General features: G+C 44.5%; 1 protein-coding gene across 4 annotated transcripts in view; it reads left to right on the top strand.

Moving 5' to 3' along the window:
• SLC23A1 (solute carrier family 23 member 1) overlaps window positions 1–17,121 on the top strand; it is an 894,224-nt gene that overhangs the window by 490,421 nt on the left and 386,682 nt on the right. For all 4 annotated transcript variants that reach the window (XM_063928249.1, XM_063928250.1, XM_063928251.1 and 1 more), the window contains exon 8: window positions 12,517–12,673. In XM_063928249.1, the coding sequence (XP_063784319.1) occupies window positions 12,517–12,673 (157 nt within the window). The remainder of the gene's footprint in view (window positions 1–12,516; window positions 12,674–17,121) is intronic.

The following is a 17,121-nucleotide window of genomic DNA, read 5'->3' as shown; positions in this document are numbered from 1 at the left end:
ATGTCTGTTCCAAGACTTACCGCGGGTGCGTTTGACGGCATGGCGGTTGAACGCCGGATCCTAAGGGAAAAAAGGCATTCCGGAAGAGGTCATTCCTACCCTGGTCAAAGCCAGGAAGGAGGTGACCGCACAACATTATCACCACATGTGGCGAAAATATGTTGCGTGGTGTGAGGCCAGGAAGGCCCCACGAAGAAATTTCAACTCGGTCGATTCCTGCATTTCCTGCAAACAGGAGTGTCTATGGGCCTCAAATTGGGGTCCATTAAGGTTCAAATTTCGGCCCTGTCGATTTTCTTCCAGAAAGAATTGGCTTCAGTTCCTGAAGTCCAGAAATTTGACAAGGGAGTACTGCATATACAACCCCCTTTTGTGCCTCCAGTGGCACTGTGGGATCTCAACGTAGTCCTGGGATTCCTCAAATCACGTTGGTTTAAACCGCTCAAATCTGTGGATTTGAAATATCTCACATGGAAAGTGACCATGATGTTGGCCCTGGCCTCGGCCAGGCGAGTGTCAGAATTGGCGGCTTTGTCTCACAAAAGCCCATATCTGATTGTCCATTCGGACAGGGCAGAGCTGCGGACTCGTCCCCAGTTTCTCCCTAAGGTGGTGTCAGCGTTTCATCTGAACCAGCTTATTGTGGTACCTGCGGCTAATAGAGACTTGGAGGACTCCAAGTTGCTAGATGTTGTCAGGGCCCTGAAAATATAGATTTCCAGGACGGCTGGAGTCAGGAAAACTGACTTGCTGTTATCCTGTATGCACCCAAAAAACTGGGTGCTCTTGCTTCTAAGCAGACGATTGCTAGTTGAATGTGTAGTACAATTCAGCTTGCACATTCTGTGGCAGGACTGCCACAGCCAAAATATATAAATGCCCATTCCACAAGGAAGGGGGCTCATCTTGGGCGACTGCCCGAGGGGTCTCGGCTTTACAACTTTGCCGAGCTGCTACTTGGTCAGGGGCACACCCTGGCTGAGGAGGACCTGGAGTTCTCTCACTCGGTGCTGCAGAGTCATCCGCACTTTCCCGCCCGTTTGGGAGCTTTGGTATAATCCCCATGGTCCTGACGGAGTCCCCAGCATCCACTTAGGACGTCAGAGAAAATAAGATTTTACTTACCGATAAATCTATTTCTCGTAGTCCGTAGTGGATGCTGGGCGCCCATCCCAAGTGCGGATTGTCTGAAATACTTGTACATAGTTATTGTTACAAAAAAAAAAAAATCGGGTTGTTATTGTTGTGAGCCGTCTGTTCAGAGGCTCCTACGTTTGTCATACTGTTAACTGGGTTTAGATCACAAGTTATACGGTGTGATTGGTGTAGCTGGTATGAGTCTTACCCGGGATTCAATATCCTTCCTTATTGTGTACGCTCGTCCGGGCACAGTATCCTAACTGAGGCTTGGAGGAGGGTCATAGGGGGAGGAGCCAGTACACACCACCTGATCCTAAAGCTTTAGTTTTGTGCCCTGTCTCCTGCGGAGCCGCTAATCCCCATGGTCCTGACGGAGTCCCCAGCATCCACTACGGACTACGAGAAATAGATTTATCGGTAAGTAAAATCTTATTTTATGATTGGAGTAGGAGACCATGTAACTTCAAGCGAGGAGATTTGGTGTGGTTATCTACCAAGAACATCAAATTACATCAACCTTCTCAGAAATTGGGACCTCGCTTTATTGGACTATTCCAAATTATCCAACAAGTCAACCCTGTTGCTTTTCGTCTTCCATTGCCTAGTCCACTTAAGATCAACAATACTTTCCATTGCTCTCTTTTGAAACTTATGGTCATCTGAAGGGTGTTCGGCCTATGAGACCAGCCCCAGTTATCATTCAAGGTCAAAAAGAGTTGTGGTAGACTTGATCTTAGATTCGAAACAAGATAAAAACCAAGTCCTTTTTCTTGTTCATTGGAAAGGTTATGGTCCTGAAGAGAGAACTTGGGTTCCTGATAAACAACTCCATACTCCAATCCTGAAAAAAGCTTTCTTTAAAGAGTTTCTGTTAGGATCTCCTGCTCTGTGCTGCCACGTCGCCATGGCAACCGGGAGGCAAGTGTTAGCGAAGTAACCTGAGCGCAGCTGATACTCCGGTCCGGGTTTTTACTGTGTAGTGGTTACAGGCTCTGTGCACGGCAGGGAATCCGGCGCTGGTTTTGTGCTCACAGTCTGTGAGGTCTAGGTGGGGCGTGGACAGCACCTGCTATATAAACCATCCTCTCAGGCTAGGCAAATGCTGCTGAATCTTTGTTTGTTAGTCAGTTCCAGAGAGTTAGCTAGTACTGTGTGACTTTGTATTTACTTGTTGCTTACTGCGAATAGGCCTTGGTATTCGGTACTTCATTCTGCCAATCCGGACCTAGCAGTAAGACTGGAGTCATTTGTTTGACCTGCTGGGGTTCTTTTGCTATTCTGTGAACCCAGCAGGTTTGCGGCTGTACTCTCAGACCTGCTTGCTTAATCCTCCCTCACTGTGCAGGGCGTCCAGGTGTCAGTTTAGTGGCAGTAAGCTGAACCTGTGCCCTGCAAGGGGGGGTTAGGATTGTGGATACTCTCCTTGTGTCTATATTTCTATCCCTGACCAAGGAGTTTATTCCCACACCCGTTGGTAACCCTTTGGGGGGTTTTCTGTTGCTCTTAGCAACATCATTTCAGGTGCTCCACATGTTAAATCACTACACCTCGCTTCATTGTCCGCTCTATTCCATCTGAGCATTCCTGACACTAGGGAGACACCCAATTCCTGAGCCTTTGGGCTTCTCCGTTCACTTTGTGTTTATTAGTTATTCCATCACCTCCTGTGTATGTTATGTTATACTGTCTGTGAGTTCGTTTGCTTCGTTTCCCTCTCTGTTCATACACCGGTATACTCCTGTTAGCACTGGTGTGCGTAACATATTCAGCAGCCCTACTCCTGTTGAAATTTTGTGGGAATATGGAGCATACCCCTCAAAATACTTTGCAACAGGTGGTCGATCAGGTGCAGGTCCTGACTCGACAATTTAATGAGATGTCCATTAAAATGAACACTCCGCAGGCCGCTAGCGGAGCTCCCGCAGCAGCAGCAGCAAGTTCAGGGGTTAAGGAGCTGAAAGTAAATCTCCCGGATCGTTTTTCTGGAGATCGCTCGCAGTTCTTTTGTTTCAAGGAGAGCTGTAAGCTATATTTCAGGCTTAGGCCCCAGTCTTCTGGGTCGGAGATTCAGCGGGTGGGCATGGTGATTTCCTTGCTACAAGGAGACCCACAGGTCTGGGCATATGGGTAACAGCCTGACTGTCCGTCGCTTAAAAGTGTTGATGCTTTTTTTACGGCACTGGGCATTTTGTATGATGACCCTGACAAGATGGCTTCAGCCGAGGCTCAGATTACGGTTCTTAAGCAAGGGCGACGGCCAGCTGAGGTTTATAGTACGGAGTTTCGGAGGTTGGCTCATGATACCTAGTGGAATGACCCAGCCCTGAGAAACCAGTACCGAAGGGGCCTTTCTGACCAGATAAAAGACCAACTGGTACAATGGGTGGTAGTCATGTGACCGCCGGTCAGCTGACCGACAGTCACATGACCTCCTCCGTGAGCCCAACGGCTCACTATCCCGATGGTCGGCATGCCGACCAACAGGGACTATTTCCACTCGTGGGTGTCCACGACACCCATAGAGTGGGAATAGAACCCGTGGCGACCGCAGGTCGCCACCGAGCCCGCAGCGTGGCGAGCGCAGCGTGGCGAGCGCAGCGAGCAGGCAAGGGGCTTGCTGCACTCGCCCCTCCCCGCCGGGATCCCGGCGTCGGTATGCTGCCGGGATCCCGGCGTCGGTAAGGTGACCGGCGGTCAGGAGACCGCCGGTCACCCGTACTACACCCGGTACAATATCCCTCGCCTGATAGCTTAGATAAGCTCATGCAGTTATCCATCCAGGTGGATAGACGGCTGAGAGAGCGTAGGCTTGAAAGGGAGACCGCAGTTTCCTTTTTTCCCAAGGGAACCTCAGACTCTGAGGAATATTCCGAGGAGCCTATGCAGATTGGGGCTACCCGCCTCTCCTCGCGTGAGAAGACGCGGAGGAGACAGCAGGGTTTGTGTTTGTACTGTGGGAATAAAGGTCATGTTGTAGTATCATGCCCAGAAAAAAACGGAAAACTTCAGGGCCTGAGGGTGATGGGAAATATCCTGTCAGGCCAGAAGTCAGAATTTCCCAAAAAGACTTTTCTCATTCCGGTGACTTTGGAGATCCTCGGTCAAACTGTCAAGACTGAGGCCTTTGTTGACAGTGGGGCCGATGGGGTTTTCATGGACCGTCAATTTGCCCTGGAACACTCTGTTCCCTCAGTACCTTTGGCATCAGAGATTGAGATCTGTGGGTTAAACGGGGAACCATTGTCCCAGGGTAAAATTACCTCCTGCACCAGCCAAATTCCTTTGTTTATTGGAGCCACACACTCTGAAAAATTGTCTTTTTATGTGACTGTCTGTTCTTTTGCCCCATTGGTTTTGGGGTTACCCAGGTTAAGGGCCCAAAACCCTCAATTTGACTGGGTCTCTGGGGAGATTCTTAGTTGGGGTAGTGATTGTTTCAGGAGTTGCTTGAGCCTTCCAGTCAGGCTCTCGCAGCTAAGTTTGCCAGGATTGCCAGGATGTTATGCAGATTTTGCGGATGTGTTCTCCAAAAAAGTTGCGGAGGTACTACCTCCCCATCGCCCCTATGACTGTGCCATTGATTTGTTGCCGGATGCTTAGCTTCCCAAGAGCAGGTTGTACTCCCTGTCACGTCCTGAGACTCAGGCTATGGCAGAGTACATTCAGGAGAACTTGGCTAAGGGATTTATCAGACCCTCACAGTCCCCAGTTAAGTCGGGGTTCTTCTTCATGGGTAAAAAGGACGGTTCGTTGCGTCCCTGCATCGACTTCAGGGAATTGAACCGTATCACGATTAAAAACTCGTACCCACTGCCTCTCATTTCGGTTTTGTTTGACCAGCTTCGTACTGCCACCATTTTTTCTAAGATTGACCTACGCGGTGCTTACAATCTAATCCGAATAAGAGAGGGGGATGAATGGAAGACTGCCTTTAATACCCACTCAGGGCATTATGAATATTTGGTGATGCCTTTTGGGCTCTCTAATGCCCCGGCAGTCTTCCAGGAATTCATGAACGATGTGCTCAGGGAATATTTGGATAGATTCTTAGTTGTTTATCTAGATGACATCCTAATCTTCTCTCATTCCCTGGAGGAACATCGGAAGCATGTACGCTTAGTCCTCCAGAAACTCAGAGACCATCAGCTTGGGGCGAAGCTGGAGAAGTGCGAGTTTGAAGTCCAGCAAATCGCATTTCTAGGGTATATTATCTCCTCAGAAGGTTTCCAAATGGAGGGTTCTAAGGTACAGGCAGTCCTGGATTGGGTGCAACCCACCAGTTTGAAGGCGCTTCAGCGTTTTCTGGGCTTTGCGAATTTTTATAGACGGTTTATCGCTGGATTTTCGTCTATAGTGGCCCCCTTGGTGGCACTCACTAAGAAAGGGGCGGATGTTGCTCACTGGTCTTGTGAGGCCAAAGCGGCCTTTGCCCGTCTCAAAAGGGCAGTTGTCTCGGCCAAGGTGCTGTGACACCCAGATCCAGAGCGTCCTTTTGTGGTAGAGGTGGATGCCTCTGAGATGGGTATTGGGGCAGTGCTCTCTCAGATGGGGGTGACTGATAATCGCCTTCATCCCTGTGCTTACTTTTCCCGTAAATTTTCGTCTGCCGAGATGAATTATGATGTGGGTAACCGGGAATTGTTGGCTATAAAGGATGCACTCGGGGAGTGGAGACACTGGCTTGAGGGGGCTAAGTTTGTGGTCTCAATTCTCACCGACCATAAGAATCTGGCATATTTAGAGTCAGCGAAGCGGCTCAATGCCAGGCAGGCACGATGGGCTTTGTTTTTTGCTCGCTTTAATTTTTTGATAACATATCGCCCTGGGTCAAAAAACATCAAGGCTGATGCGCTCTCGCAGAGTTTTGCTCCAGTTCAAGAGACCACCGGGGAGCCATTGCCCATTGTGTCCCCATCATGTATTAAAGTGGGCATTACCCAGGACCTCTTGTCATTAGTCTTTAGAGCACAGGAGCAGGCTCCTCCAGACCTTCCGGTAGGTCTCTTGTTTGTGCCTCCTAGGTTAAGACAGCGAGTGTTCCTGGAATTCCATGCCAAGAGGTCGGCAGGGCATCCGGGTATTGCCAGAACTCGGGAGTTGCTGTCTAGGGCGGTGTGGTGGCCCTCGGTGGCTAGGGATGTGGATCAGTGGGTTCGGGCATGTGACGTTTGTGCCCGAAATAAAACTCCTAGAGGGGTTCCTGTCGGCCCATTACATCCACTCTCTATTCCGTCTAAGCCATGGACCCACATTTCCATGGATTTTGTGGTGGACTTGCCCAAATCCTCGGGGATGACAGCCATTTGGGTTGTCGTTGACAGGTTTTCGAAGATGGCGCATTTCGTTCCACTGGTTGGGTTGCCATCGGCCAGACGCCTGTCTGAGTTATTTATGCAGCATGTTGTGCGCCTCCACGGGTTGCCACTTGATGTGGTCTCTGACCGTGGATCCCAGTTTGTGGCCAAATTCTGGAGGGCATTTTGTTCTGATCTCCAGATTTCTGTGAGCTTGTCGTCAGGCTACCATCCACAGTCTAATGGGCAGACTGAGAGGGTGAACCAGTCCTTGGAGCAGTTCCTCAGGTGTTATGTCTCCAAGTGTCATACTGACTGGGTTGCTCATCTGTCCATGGCGGAGTTTGCCTATAACGCGGCTCACTCTGCTACAGGGATCTCTCCCTTCCTTTGTGTGTATGGGTATCATCCTAAGGCCAATTCTTTTGACCCCCTGGATTCCACGCCTGGTGGTTCCTCTGTTGTTTCGGTCCTTAGGGGTATTTGGAGGAAAGTGAAGAAAGCCCTTGTGTCTGTGTCATTAGTGACCAAAAGGGTTTTTGATAAGTGGAGAAGACCCTGCAGCTTCAAATTAGGAGACTTCGTCTGGTTGTCCACCAAGAATTTGAAGTTGAGACAGCCATCTCATAAGTTAGGCCCCCAAGTCATCGGCCCTTATAAGATCACCAGGGTTATCAATCCGGTGGCATTTCAGTTAGATCTGCCCCGTTCATTGGGTATCAATAAAACATTTAATTGTTCCCTTTTAAAACTGGAGGTTAGTAATCCTTCTTCCAGTGGAAGACCTTCTCCTCTTCTGATACGGGGTCAGAGGGAGTTTGTGGTTGAAAGGGTTCTTGACTCCAAGATGGTTCGGGGTCGGCTGTCATTTTTGGTGCACTGGAAGGGGTATGGCCCAGAGGAGCGGTCGTGGGTGCGCAGTTGTGATCTTCATGCCCCCAGACTGATACGCTCTTTCTTCTCGCAGTTCCCCGATAAACCCGGTGGTAGGGGTTCTTTGACCCCTCGTCAGAGGGGGGGTACTGTTAGGATCTCCTGCTCTGTGCTGCCACGTCGCCATGGCAACCGGGAGGCAAGTGTTAGCGAAGTAACCTGAGCGCAGCTGATACTCCGGTCCGGGTTTTTACTGTGTAGTGGTTACAGGCTCTGTGCACGGCAGGGAATCCGGCGCTGGTTTTGTGCTCACAGTCTGTGAGGTCTGAGTGGGGCGTGGACAGCACCTGCTATATAAACCATCCTCTCAGGCTAGGCAAATGCTGCTGAATCTTTGTTTGAGAGTCAGTTCCAGAGAGTTAGCTAGTACTGTGTGACTTTGTATTTACTTGTTGCTTACTGCGAATAGGCCTTGGGATTCGGTACTTCATTCTGCCAATCCGGACCTAGCAGTAAGACTGGAGTCATTTGTTTGACCTGCTGGGGTTCTTTTGCTATTCTGTGAACCCAGCAGGTTTGCGGCTGTACTCTCAGACCTGCTTGCTTAATCCTCCCTCACTGTGTAGGGCGTCCAGGTGTCAGTTTAGTGGCAGTAAGCTGAACCTGTGCCCTGCAAGTGGGGGTTAGGATTGTGGATACTCTCCTTGTGTCTATATTTCTATCTCTGACCAAGGAGTTTATTCCCACACCCGTTGGTAACCCTTTGGGGTTTTTTCTGTTGCTCTTAGCAACATCATTTCAGGTGCTCCACATGTTAAATCACTACACCTCGCTTCATTGTCCGCTCTATTCCATCTGTGCATTCCTGACACTAGGGAGACACCCAATTCCTGAGCCTTTGGGCTTCTCCGTTCACTTTGTGTTTATTAGTTATTCCATCACCTCCTGTGTATGTTATGTAATACTGTCTGTGAGTTCGTTTGCTTCGTTTCCCTCTCTGTTCATACACCGGTATACTCCTGTTAGCACCGGTGTGCGTAACATTTTCCACCAGAAATCCGTGTCTGCAGCCAGACCTCCTATAATGCACCTCACTGCCCCTGTGTACTGTTCCTCTGTGTTTTCCGAGACCCTGTGAATACTTTTTAATTATTAAAAACTTTTATGTGGATTACCTAGCCTGATGTGGAAAGATGATCTTTTAAAAGAAACTGCCATATGAACGTGGGATCAAAAGCTCATGTAAGTGCTTTTTCTCAAGTGTATTTACCATTGTATACATGTCTATGCTACCCAGTGTTTGGGTCCAGCCCTAAAGATACCTTTCAGAGTCTGCGGGTGAGAACCCGAATGTAAGTTCGATTCCATTGGTTACGGTGTGTTAGACTACAACTTTTCCAGAGAAAGTTTTTTCCTAAGGAAAGACTTTAATTCAGCATACAGCACCATGCACACTCAATACAATTTTTTCGTTATAGTTTAGGAAACTGATTAGGGTGCTTCCTGAGTATAAAGGGCTGCAGTATTGTGGTAGCACAGGTGTAACAATTTGCTTCTGATCCATGGCTGAGTAAGTCCTGTTTGTGCAGCTCTGCTACACATGCAAATGCACAACTGCACATCGAAAACCCACTCCTCCTGTAGGCAGTGACTATCTGATTGCAGGGCTGCAAAAATTGCTGCGCAGAGATCAGATATGAATTAACCCCTCAGTCTCAGTGTCTCTGCCCCCCTTCAGGGGGTTCTGTTCCAGTTTCTGGGCTTCTTCAGAATCCACATCCGACAGTTTAAGCTAAATCCTGTTATTTTGCATTAGTTATGAATTACCTCTTGTATTTGAATATTTATATCATCCTGTGCATTGTTGCATATCCATTGATATTTAGTTGCTTATATCATCCTGTGCATTGCTGCATTTATAATCAATTGATATTCAGTTGTGAATATTACCCTGTGCATTGTTGCATTCATATACAGTTTATATTTAGTTACTTAAACCACCTTGTTCATTGTTGCATTCGCATACATTCAAATGCTTATTTCAGTTTGTCATACCTCCCAACAATTTAAATGAGAGAAGTGGGATTCCCTCGTGCATGCATAACCTGAAAGGGGGTGTGGCCTATCAAAAAGGGGCATGGCCTCGTGGCAGTGCAACGATTGCGATCTATGCCCCATTAACAGTCACTTTGGGGGCATGCCCAGCGCTCTGTGAGCTGCTGGCATGCCCCCTCTCCCTCTGTCACCTGTGAATAGACGCTGTGCACATGCATCTGTGTACTGGGTGGACCTAATTCACCTGGGAAAGGCGGCTGCTATAGGTGAAGCCTAGTATTGCAGTAGGCTAGAAGACTGCTGGGCAAGCATAACAGGGGATATGTGTGTACTACTATCTGACACTGAGGATGAGTATGTTGATGATGTTTTTTTGTGTAAATCAGCCACTAGTGGCTGCAATTCTTGCCTGTGAATAAAAAGAAAGCCATTGTGATGCCTGAGTGTGGGATTATTTTTACCCAAATCCTGACAATGTTTCTGAAGGCATGTGCTCCATTTGTGAGGCCAAAGTTAGTAGAGGTAGGAACATTAGCTAATTAGGCCCCATGTTATGTCATTTGCTGAGAATTTATGAAATTTATTGCACAAGATTATAACGTAATTAATACCCTTATCATCAGCCTACTCATTAGGGATCAGAGGTAGTCCTTCAAAAACATTGTTTTGTGGGGGCCCAAACAAAGCAAGCACTTCAGCCACAAAAGTGTCAGTCCCAGTCGATGAAGTACTTGGCTTCTTAAACTGTGCATGTCCTTTTTAATATCCAACATAAGTGTGGGAGGGAGGGCCCAAAGACATTTCCATATTGCACCAACTTTCATTTCTGCCACTGTTATGTGGCAATGTTTCACAGATGTGCTAGAAACTGACGTGTTTTTGTTGCTTCTCTGTTGCTTAGTAACCAACCAGGTAGCTGCAGCCATTGCACAATAATAGTGAAAACAATATTGTAAGCTTTGAGGTGGTCAAAATTGACTGGAAATCACTGAAAAATAATGTTTTTGAAGTTAATAATACTCTAAAAAAAAAAAAAAGGTCCACATTAACTGACTTTAGCTTTTTTTGTCAATTTAAAAAAAAAAAATCTAAATTAAAAAACTGTCACAGAGGTTTGGCAAATCCAAATCCAAAGCTGGATGATGAATCAGAGCCAAATCCAGCAAAAATGGTTTGGTGCACATCTCTATAAACAATGATTAAATGAAAAATGACATGTACAGTGTGTGGAGTTTTTGGAAATTACATACAGAATATAGCTATCACATATCATTGGATTTAGTTGGATCTGCTAGTGTGACTTAGTACATTTATATGCCTCTAACACACATTTCCTGGGGGAAATAATGTAAAAATTACATGTAAAGTACGTGGAGCATTTTTACAGACCAAAGTCTGTTGTTTTTTTAGTGTCAAAATGTATTGTACAGTGTTTATTTCATGCAAATGTATTTGAATAGTTTTCTTATACTATAATTGATTTCCAACAAGATTTAGAGCTGTTTTGTGTCTGACTTGCAATATCGGACTCCATTATATCGGCTGAGTTGTATACTAACATGGGCAAGACATTTGGATCCGGCTTTTTATCGGGCACTCTACTTTAGAGCCAAAAGCATCTGAAAAATCCTGTTTGCTGTAGCTAATACATAAGGCGACTTTGCAAAATGTCCGAGATTTGTGGCTATAGCGGCAAACATTGGACATTTTGCCATTATCAGCTGCCATTACATCCTGGCCATAGTGACAATTTGTTCGCTAAGTAATTGACAGTCATGAATCATATAGAGAGGAAAGGGGAAAGTGCTAATTAAAACACAGGTGTGTTGCATCTATTTTTGGGGTGTGATTCAGTCTGCATCTGTAATCCCATATGCACTATGGGGGTAATTCCAAGTTGATCGCAGCAGGAAATTTTTTAGCAGTTGGGCAAAACCATGTGCACTGCAGGGGGGGCAGATATAACATTTGCAGAGAGAGTTAGATTTGGGTGGGTTATATTGTTTCTGTGCAGGGTAAATACTGGCTGCTTTATTTTTACACTGCAATTTAGATTGCAGATTGAACTCACCACACCCAAATCTCTCTCTCTCTGCACATGTTATATCTGCCTCCCCTGCAGTGCACATGGTTTTGCCCAACTGCTAAAAAATTTCCTGCTGCGATCAACTTGGAATTACCCCCATAGTGCATATGGGATTACAGATGCAGACTGAATCACACCCCAAAAATAAATGCAACACACCTGTGTTTTAATCAGCACTTTCCCCTTTCCTTCAAGCAATCTAGCCAAAGCTAATTATATTATGCATTACTGGAAATATGAAATATAAAAATAAATCCTAGAGCATCTGGGAAACACTTAAACAATACAGAGTAGAATAACCTAATTTCCCTACCACAAACAGGCATACACAGAGTACTTACGGTCAGTAAATCATAGTGTCTCATAACATGCCTGCTGTCTGTTTCCCCAGGTAGTGAGACCCTGAGTAAAGCTCTGACTTGCCTTATATCAGGCTCTTACAGCTGCAGTTCTAATTCGCCTGCACACAGACTGAAGACCCAATATGGGCCTAATGGATGGAGCCCAATCTCTCTCTCCATCCATACCACCAGGAATCCTTAACTGCCTTTTACTAAAGCACAAACTCTAACCAAGTATGTTTTGCAGAAACAGACATTTACCTGGGGATTAAATAGAATAGGTCAGAAACCTGGGACAAATATATTTATAACTTTATCAGTATCATCAATATGATCAAGTACCATTTATCACAAGTAGAAATGGCTCCAGTGTCTTCCAGTGACCATGCTGTGTGACAATAGGACAATTTGGATGGTAAATGATTGACAGATGGTTGTTTCTTTGTACACAAGTATCGGATCATAGACACTATTTATGGGCATATCAATACAAATCCCAGCAGCTGCGACATTTGCATATTTTCATAAATCCACTGTGTACAAACTTGCAACTGTGACAGTGTGTGTACATCTCTGAATCAGGACCTTGCAGCAGATATATTAGACACCTCCCCCTACTTCTGGCAAACTAAAGAAATTAAGGGAGTGGAGACAACTATGACACTAACAAGATGTAAGATGTTATAATATGACAGCCAATTTACAGATTTGTTACTTCTATTTTCAGATTATCATGGCAATTATGTTTGCCTGGTTGCTGTGTTATATTTTGACACTGACTGATGTGTTTCCACCACAAAGTACAGCATATGGATATAATGCAAGAACTGATGCAAGAGGGGAAATAATGTCTAGCTCTCCATGGTTCCGTTTTCCATACCCATGTATGTATCTTTCTTGTTCTTTATTTTATTTTGCACTATTGCTTATGTGTGGTACCCTAGGGTGACAGTGTGGGCAGATAATTTAGCAATAGCTGGTATCTTACAGTAGAGACAGGCTGGCAATTCCAGTGGATCTTCATTTCTCCCTGCAATGACAACACTGTCATTCTCCTGAAATTGTTGCAGAAAGGCTAGGCCAGAACACAGCAAAATGTCTTAACATTACAATCTTGATTAGCAAACTAGACTGGCAAATTTAATAAAGGGAACAAGAGAATGTAGGTCCAGGGATAAGGTAGGCAGAAAATTATTATCGGCATACAAATTAAATGGTCTTCACACAAAAAATAAGTAGCAAACAAGTAGAAAATAGTTATAATATGCAAATGACATTCAATATGACACAAATTAGATCATAAATACATTTCTTAACTTCTGCTGCTGCATAGAAAATGCAATTTCTCAATCACTTGAACACATTATACTCTGCATATAAACAGCTAACAAGTAAACCATGTAGACACAAAATCTCTCGGAGGAAGATTTTGGCAAGTTTGATAGCAGATGGCAGACCAGTAAGAGGAATGAAATTAGCCATATTGGAAAACCTGTCCACTATGACCCAGATGGTATTGCAACCCTGAGAGGTGGGAAGTTCGGAAATTAAGTCCATTGAGATGTGGGACAATGTATGAGTAGGGACAGACAACAGCTGGGAATACCTGACTAGCGCCTGTCAAGTGAACTTGTGCTGAGCACATTTGGTCCACAATGAGATGATGTCTCAGATATTGGTTTTCTTACTGGGACACCAATAGATTCTTTTAAGAAATGTATAAGTCTTAAGTACCCCTGGATGTCAAGAGAACTGGGAAGTATGCACAAGTTGATAATTTCTTACGTAAGTCTGGAGGTACAAGGAGGAGGACACCAATAAAGCTGCATAGCAGCAAAAGTGACTTGATCAATAACTGGATGCTCTTTGTGGGAATTTAACACTTCATCTGAAACTATGGATCGAGAAAGAGCATCAGCTTTTGTATTCTAGGAATCTGGCCTGAAGGAGATTTTGAAGTTGAACATAGAAAAAAATAATGCCCAATGGGCCTACTGTGGATTTAGACATTAGGCTTACTTGAAATAGATCTGTGCAGATGGTTACTGGGAATTTGGCTGCTCCCTCAAAGAGATGTATCTCCATTCTTCTACTGCAGATGTGTCCTTGCTTCAGTCATGGTAAAAAGCCCTTGAAGTCGTGCCATGCCGTGGCGGGACTCAGAAGCTCCAAGTGGCTTTTTTTGTGTTTTTTCTACAAAAATGCATCTTAGACGCAAAGTTATGTAATAGGACACACAAGCAGCTTCTGCTGATCAAAATTATATGCAGCATGCCTATATTCTGTATGTAATTGCGGCTCTATCTACATCCGAAATGCCACGTTACAGTGTTTACCAGGAAAACTCTATAGCATAGCATTTTTTATGCAAATACAGTCACACACAGAATATAGGCATGCTGCATATCATTTGAATCAGCAGAATCTGCTTGTGTGTCCTATTACATTACTTTGTATCTAATCGTAAATAAATGCAAAAAAAGACACTTTGTGCTACCGAGTTACATGGCAATCACGTGTTATGTGTAACGCAACTTTTAATAGCTAATAGTTCCTGATCACTGATGGAGTAATTTTTCTCTGTCAGAGAGAATTTCTTTGAGAAGAAGCCACAAGGCTGTAATTTTCCATAGTCCAAGTTTTGTGAGAGAACTGCTCCCACTCCACCAGTAGAAGCATCTACTTCCAGAATAAATAGTTTACTGGTATCTGGCAAAAGCAGAACTGGGGCAGAGATGAAAGCTTGCAAAAAACAAAATTACCAAGGTAATTTGTCCGGCGCTGTTAAGAAGATATGCTTATCCTTTTAGCTGCTGTTTTAAGGGGATAGTTAGTCCCTGAGTGGATAATAGATTAGAAATATACACAGCGCTATCAAAAACTGGATATGGAAAATTAATAATCACAATTTATTATAAAACATTGTTGCAACAAATAAATTCATATATAAAAAAAGACATTTCTTTATCAGTAAAAAAAGTCAAAAATAGGGCAGGCACAGCAATTTTGTTTGGTAAATTACCACACGAGGAAGCCGGGTAGGTTACACTGGTACGAGTCCTTGGAATGGTAGCCACAGTCCTAGGGTGCAGTTTTCAGTGCAAGCAGGTGAGGTCCAAATGCAAAGGCAGATCTTTTTAGTGTTTGCTCCGGACTGAAATGAACCAGGTTCTGAGGAGCCGTACACCACTGGAATTACTCTTGACACCTGGAAACCAGCCTAGAAGTCCACCAGCAAATTGGGAAAAGCAGCAGAAGTCCACAAGGCGCAATAAGATCCAGCTTTCAAACAGGACTCATTTCAGTCCGGAGCAAACACTAAAAAGATCTGCCTTTGCATTTGGACCTCACCTGCTAGCACTGAAAACTGCACCCTAGGACTGTGGCTACCATTCCAAGGACTCGTACCAGTGTAACCTACCCGGCTTCCTCGTGTGGTAATTTACCAAACAAAATTGCTGTGCCTGCCCTATTTTTGACTTTTTTTACTGATAAAGAAATGTCTTTTTTTATATATGAATTTATTTGTTGCAACAATGTTTTATAATAAATTGTGATTATTAATTTTCCATATCCAGTTTTTGATAGCGCTGTGTATATTTCTAATCTAGAGATGAAAGCTTGCTTGGTAAACTGGAAAGCAGACAGCTTCATCTGGCCATTGCTCTGGGTTTGTTTCTTTTCGGGAAAGGGCTGTGATTGGAGCTACTAGGGTTGAAAACCCCCTGATAAATTTTCTGCAATAGTTTTCAAACCCTAAGAATCTTTAATGCCCTTTAGAGATGTTGGAAGGGTCCAGTTCAGGATGGATTCAAGCTCTACTGGATCCATTTGGAAATCTTCTCCAGAAATTATATAACCTAGGAATGGAATTGCTGGAACCTCGAAAGTACACTTAGATAATTTAGCATAAAGATGGTTGGCACAAAATGCTGGAGTACTTCACTGACTTGCTGACGATGAGCTGTTAGGTCATGGGAAAAGACGAGGATGTCATTGAGGTATACAACTAATTGGTATAACAAATCCCTGAAGATTTAATTCACAAAATGTTTGAATACTGCTGGAGCATTGCTTAGCTCAAATGGCAAGGCCAGGTATATACAGTGGCCATCTCTAGTACTGAAGTTTTCCATTCATCACCTTCATGGATTCTCATTAAATTATATGTTTCCCGCAAGTCTAGTTTCATGAAGATTGTGGTTCTTCTGCCACTATCAAACAGCTCTGTAATAAATGGAACCATTCTTGATAGTTTTATCATTGAGTCCTCATTAAAAAATAGAAGCTGGCCCAGCTGGGGAGGAGGATGGTTGAATGTATACTTTGTGAAAATTTTCTCTAACCCCTTCAGTGGTATGCCCGGAAATCTTCCAGTGTAGCCAGCGCTGTCATTGCGACAGCGCCTGGGAATCAGCATAAGCTATTATGGAGTTAAGCCCGCCCCCGGACTCCTATTGGCTGGGGGGCGTGCTTAACAGTGTAATAGCTTATGCTGATTTCCGGGCGCCGCCATGTGCCCGGGAATCAGCGCTGATGCGGGCACTCCATGTGAGTAATCCCTACAGGCAATCCCTGCCTGCTCACCCTCTCCTTGCACTTTTAACCCCTGCACTTTCATGTATTTAAAAACACACCATAAGAGGTGTGTATTTTATAAATACAGGTTGAGTATCCCTTATCCAAAATGCTTGGGACCAGAGGTATTTTGGATATGGGATTTTTCCGTATTTTGGAATAATTGCATACTATAATGAAGTATCATGGCGATGGGACCTAAGTCTAAGCACAGAATGTATTTATGTTACATATACACCTTATACACACAGCCTGAAGGTCATTTTAGCCAATATTTGTAGTAACTTTGTGCATTAAACAAAGTGTGTCTACATTCACACAATTCATTTGTTTCATATACACCTTATACACACAGCCTGAAGGTCATTTAATACAATATTTTTTAATAACTTTGTGTATTAAACAAAGTTTGTGTACATTGAGCCATCAAAAAACAAAGGTTTCACTATCTCACTCTCACTCAAAAAAGTCCGTATTTCGGAATATTCCGTATTTCGGAACATTTGGATATGGGATACTCAACCTGTATAGTAGTGGTTTTAGGTGTATAAAATAACTGTTTATGATGCTGGTGAAGCCCGCAGGTGTTCCCTCCTCCCTCCTGCACCCCCCCCCCCCCCCCCCCGCTGCACTGCATGATTTTAAAAACACACCATGGGAGGTGTGTATTTAAAAAAACAAAACACACCACTGAAGGGGTTAATGTTCTGTATTCAGATATTGCCTGTGCTCGGAAATTGATAGAGGATATTTC

This window comes from Pseudophryne corroboree, chromosome 6, assembly GCF_028390025.1.
Source record: "Pseudophryne corroboree isolate aPseCor3 chromosome 6, aPseCor3.hap2, whole genome shotgun sequence".
Taxonomy (NCBI): domain Eukaryota; kingdom Metazoa; phylum Chordata; class Amphibia; order Anura; family Myobatrachidae; genus Pseudophryne; species Pseudophryne corroboree.
Note: the sequence above shows the minus strand (reverse complement) of the source record. Positions and strands in the feature narration are given on the sequence as shown.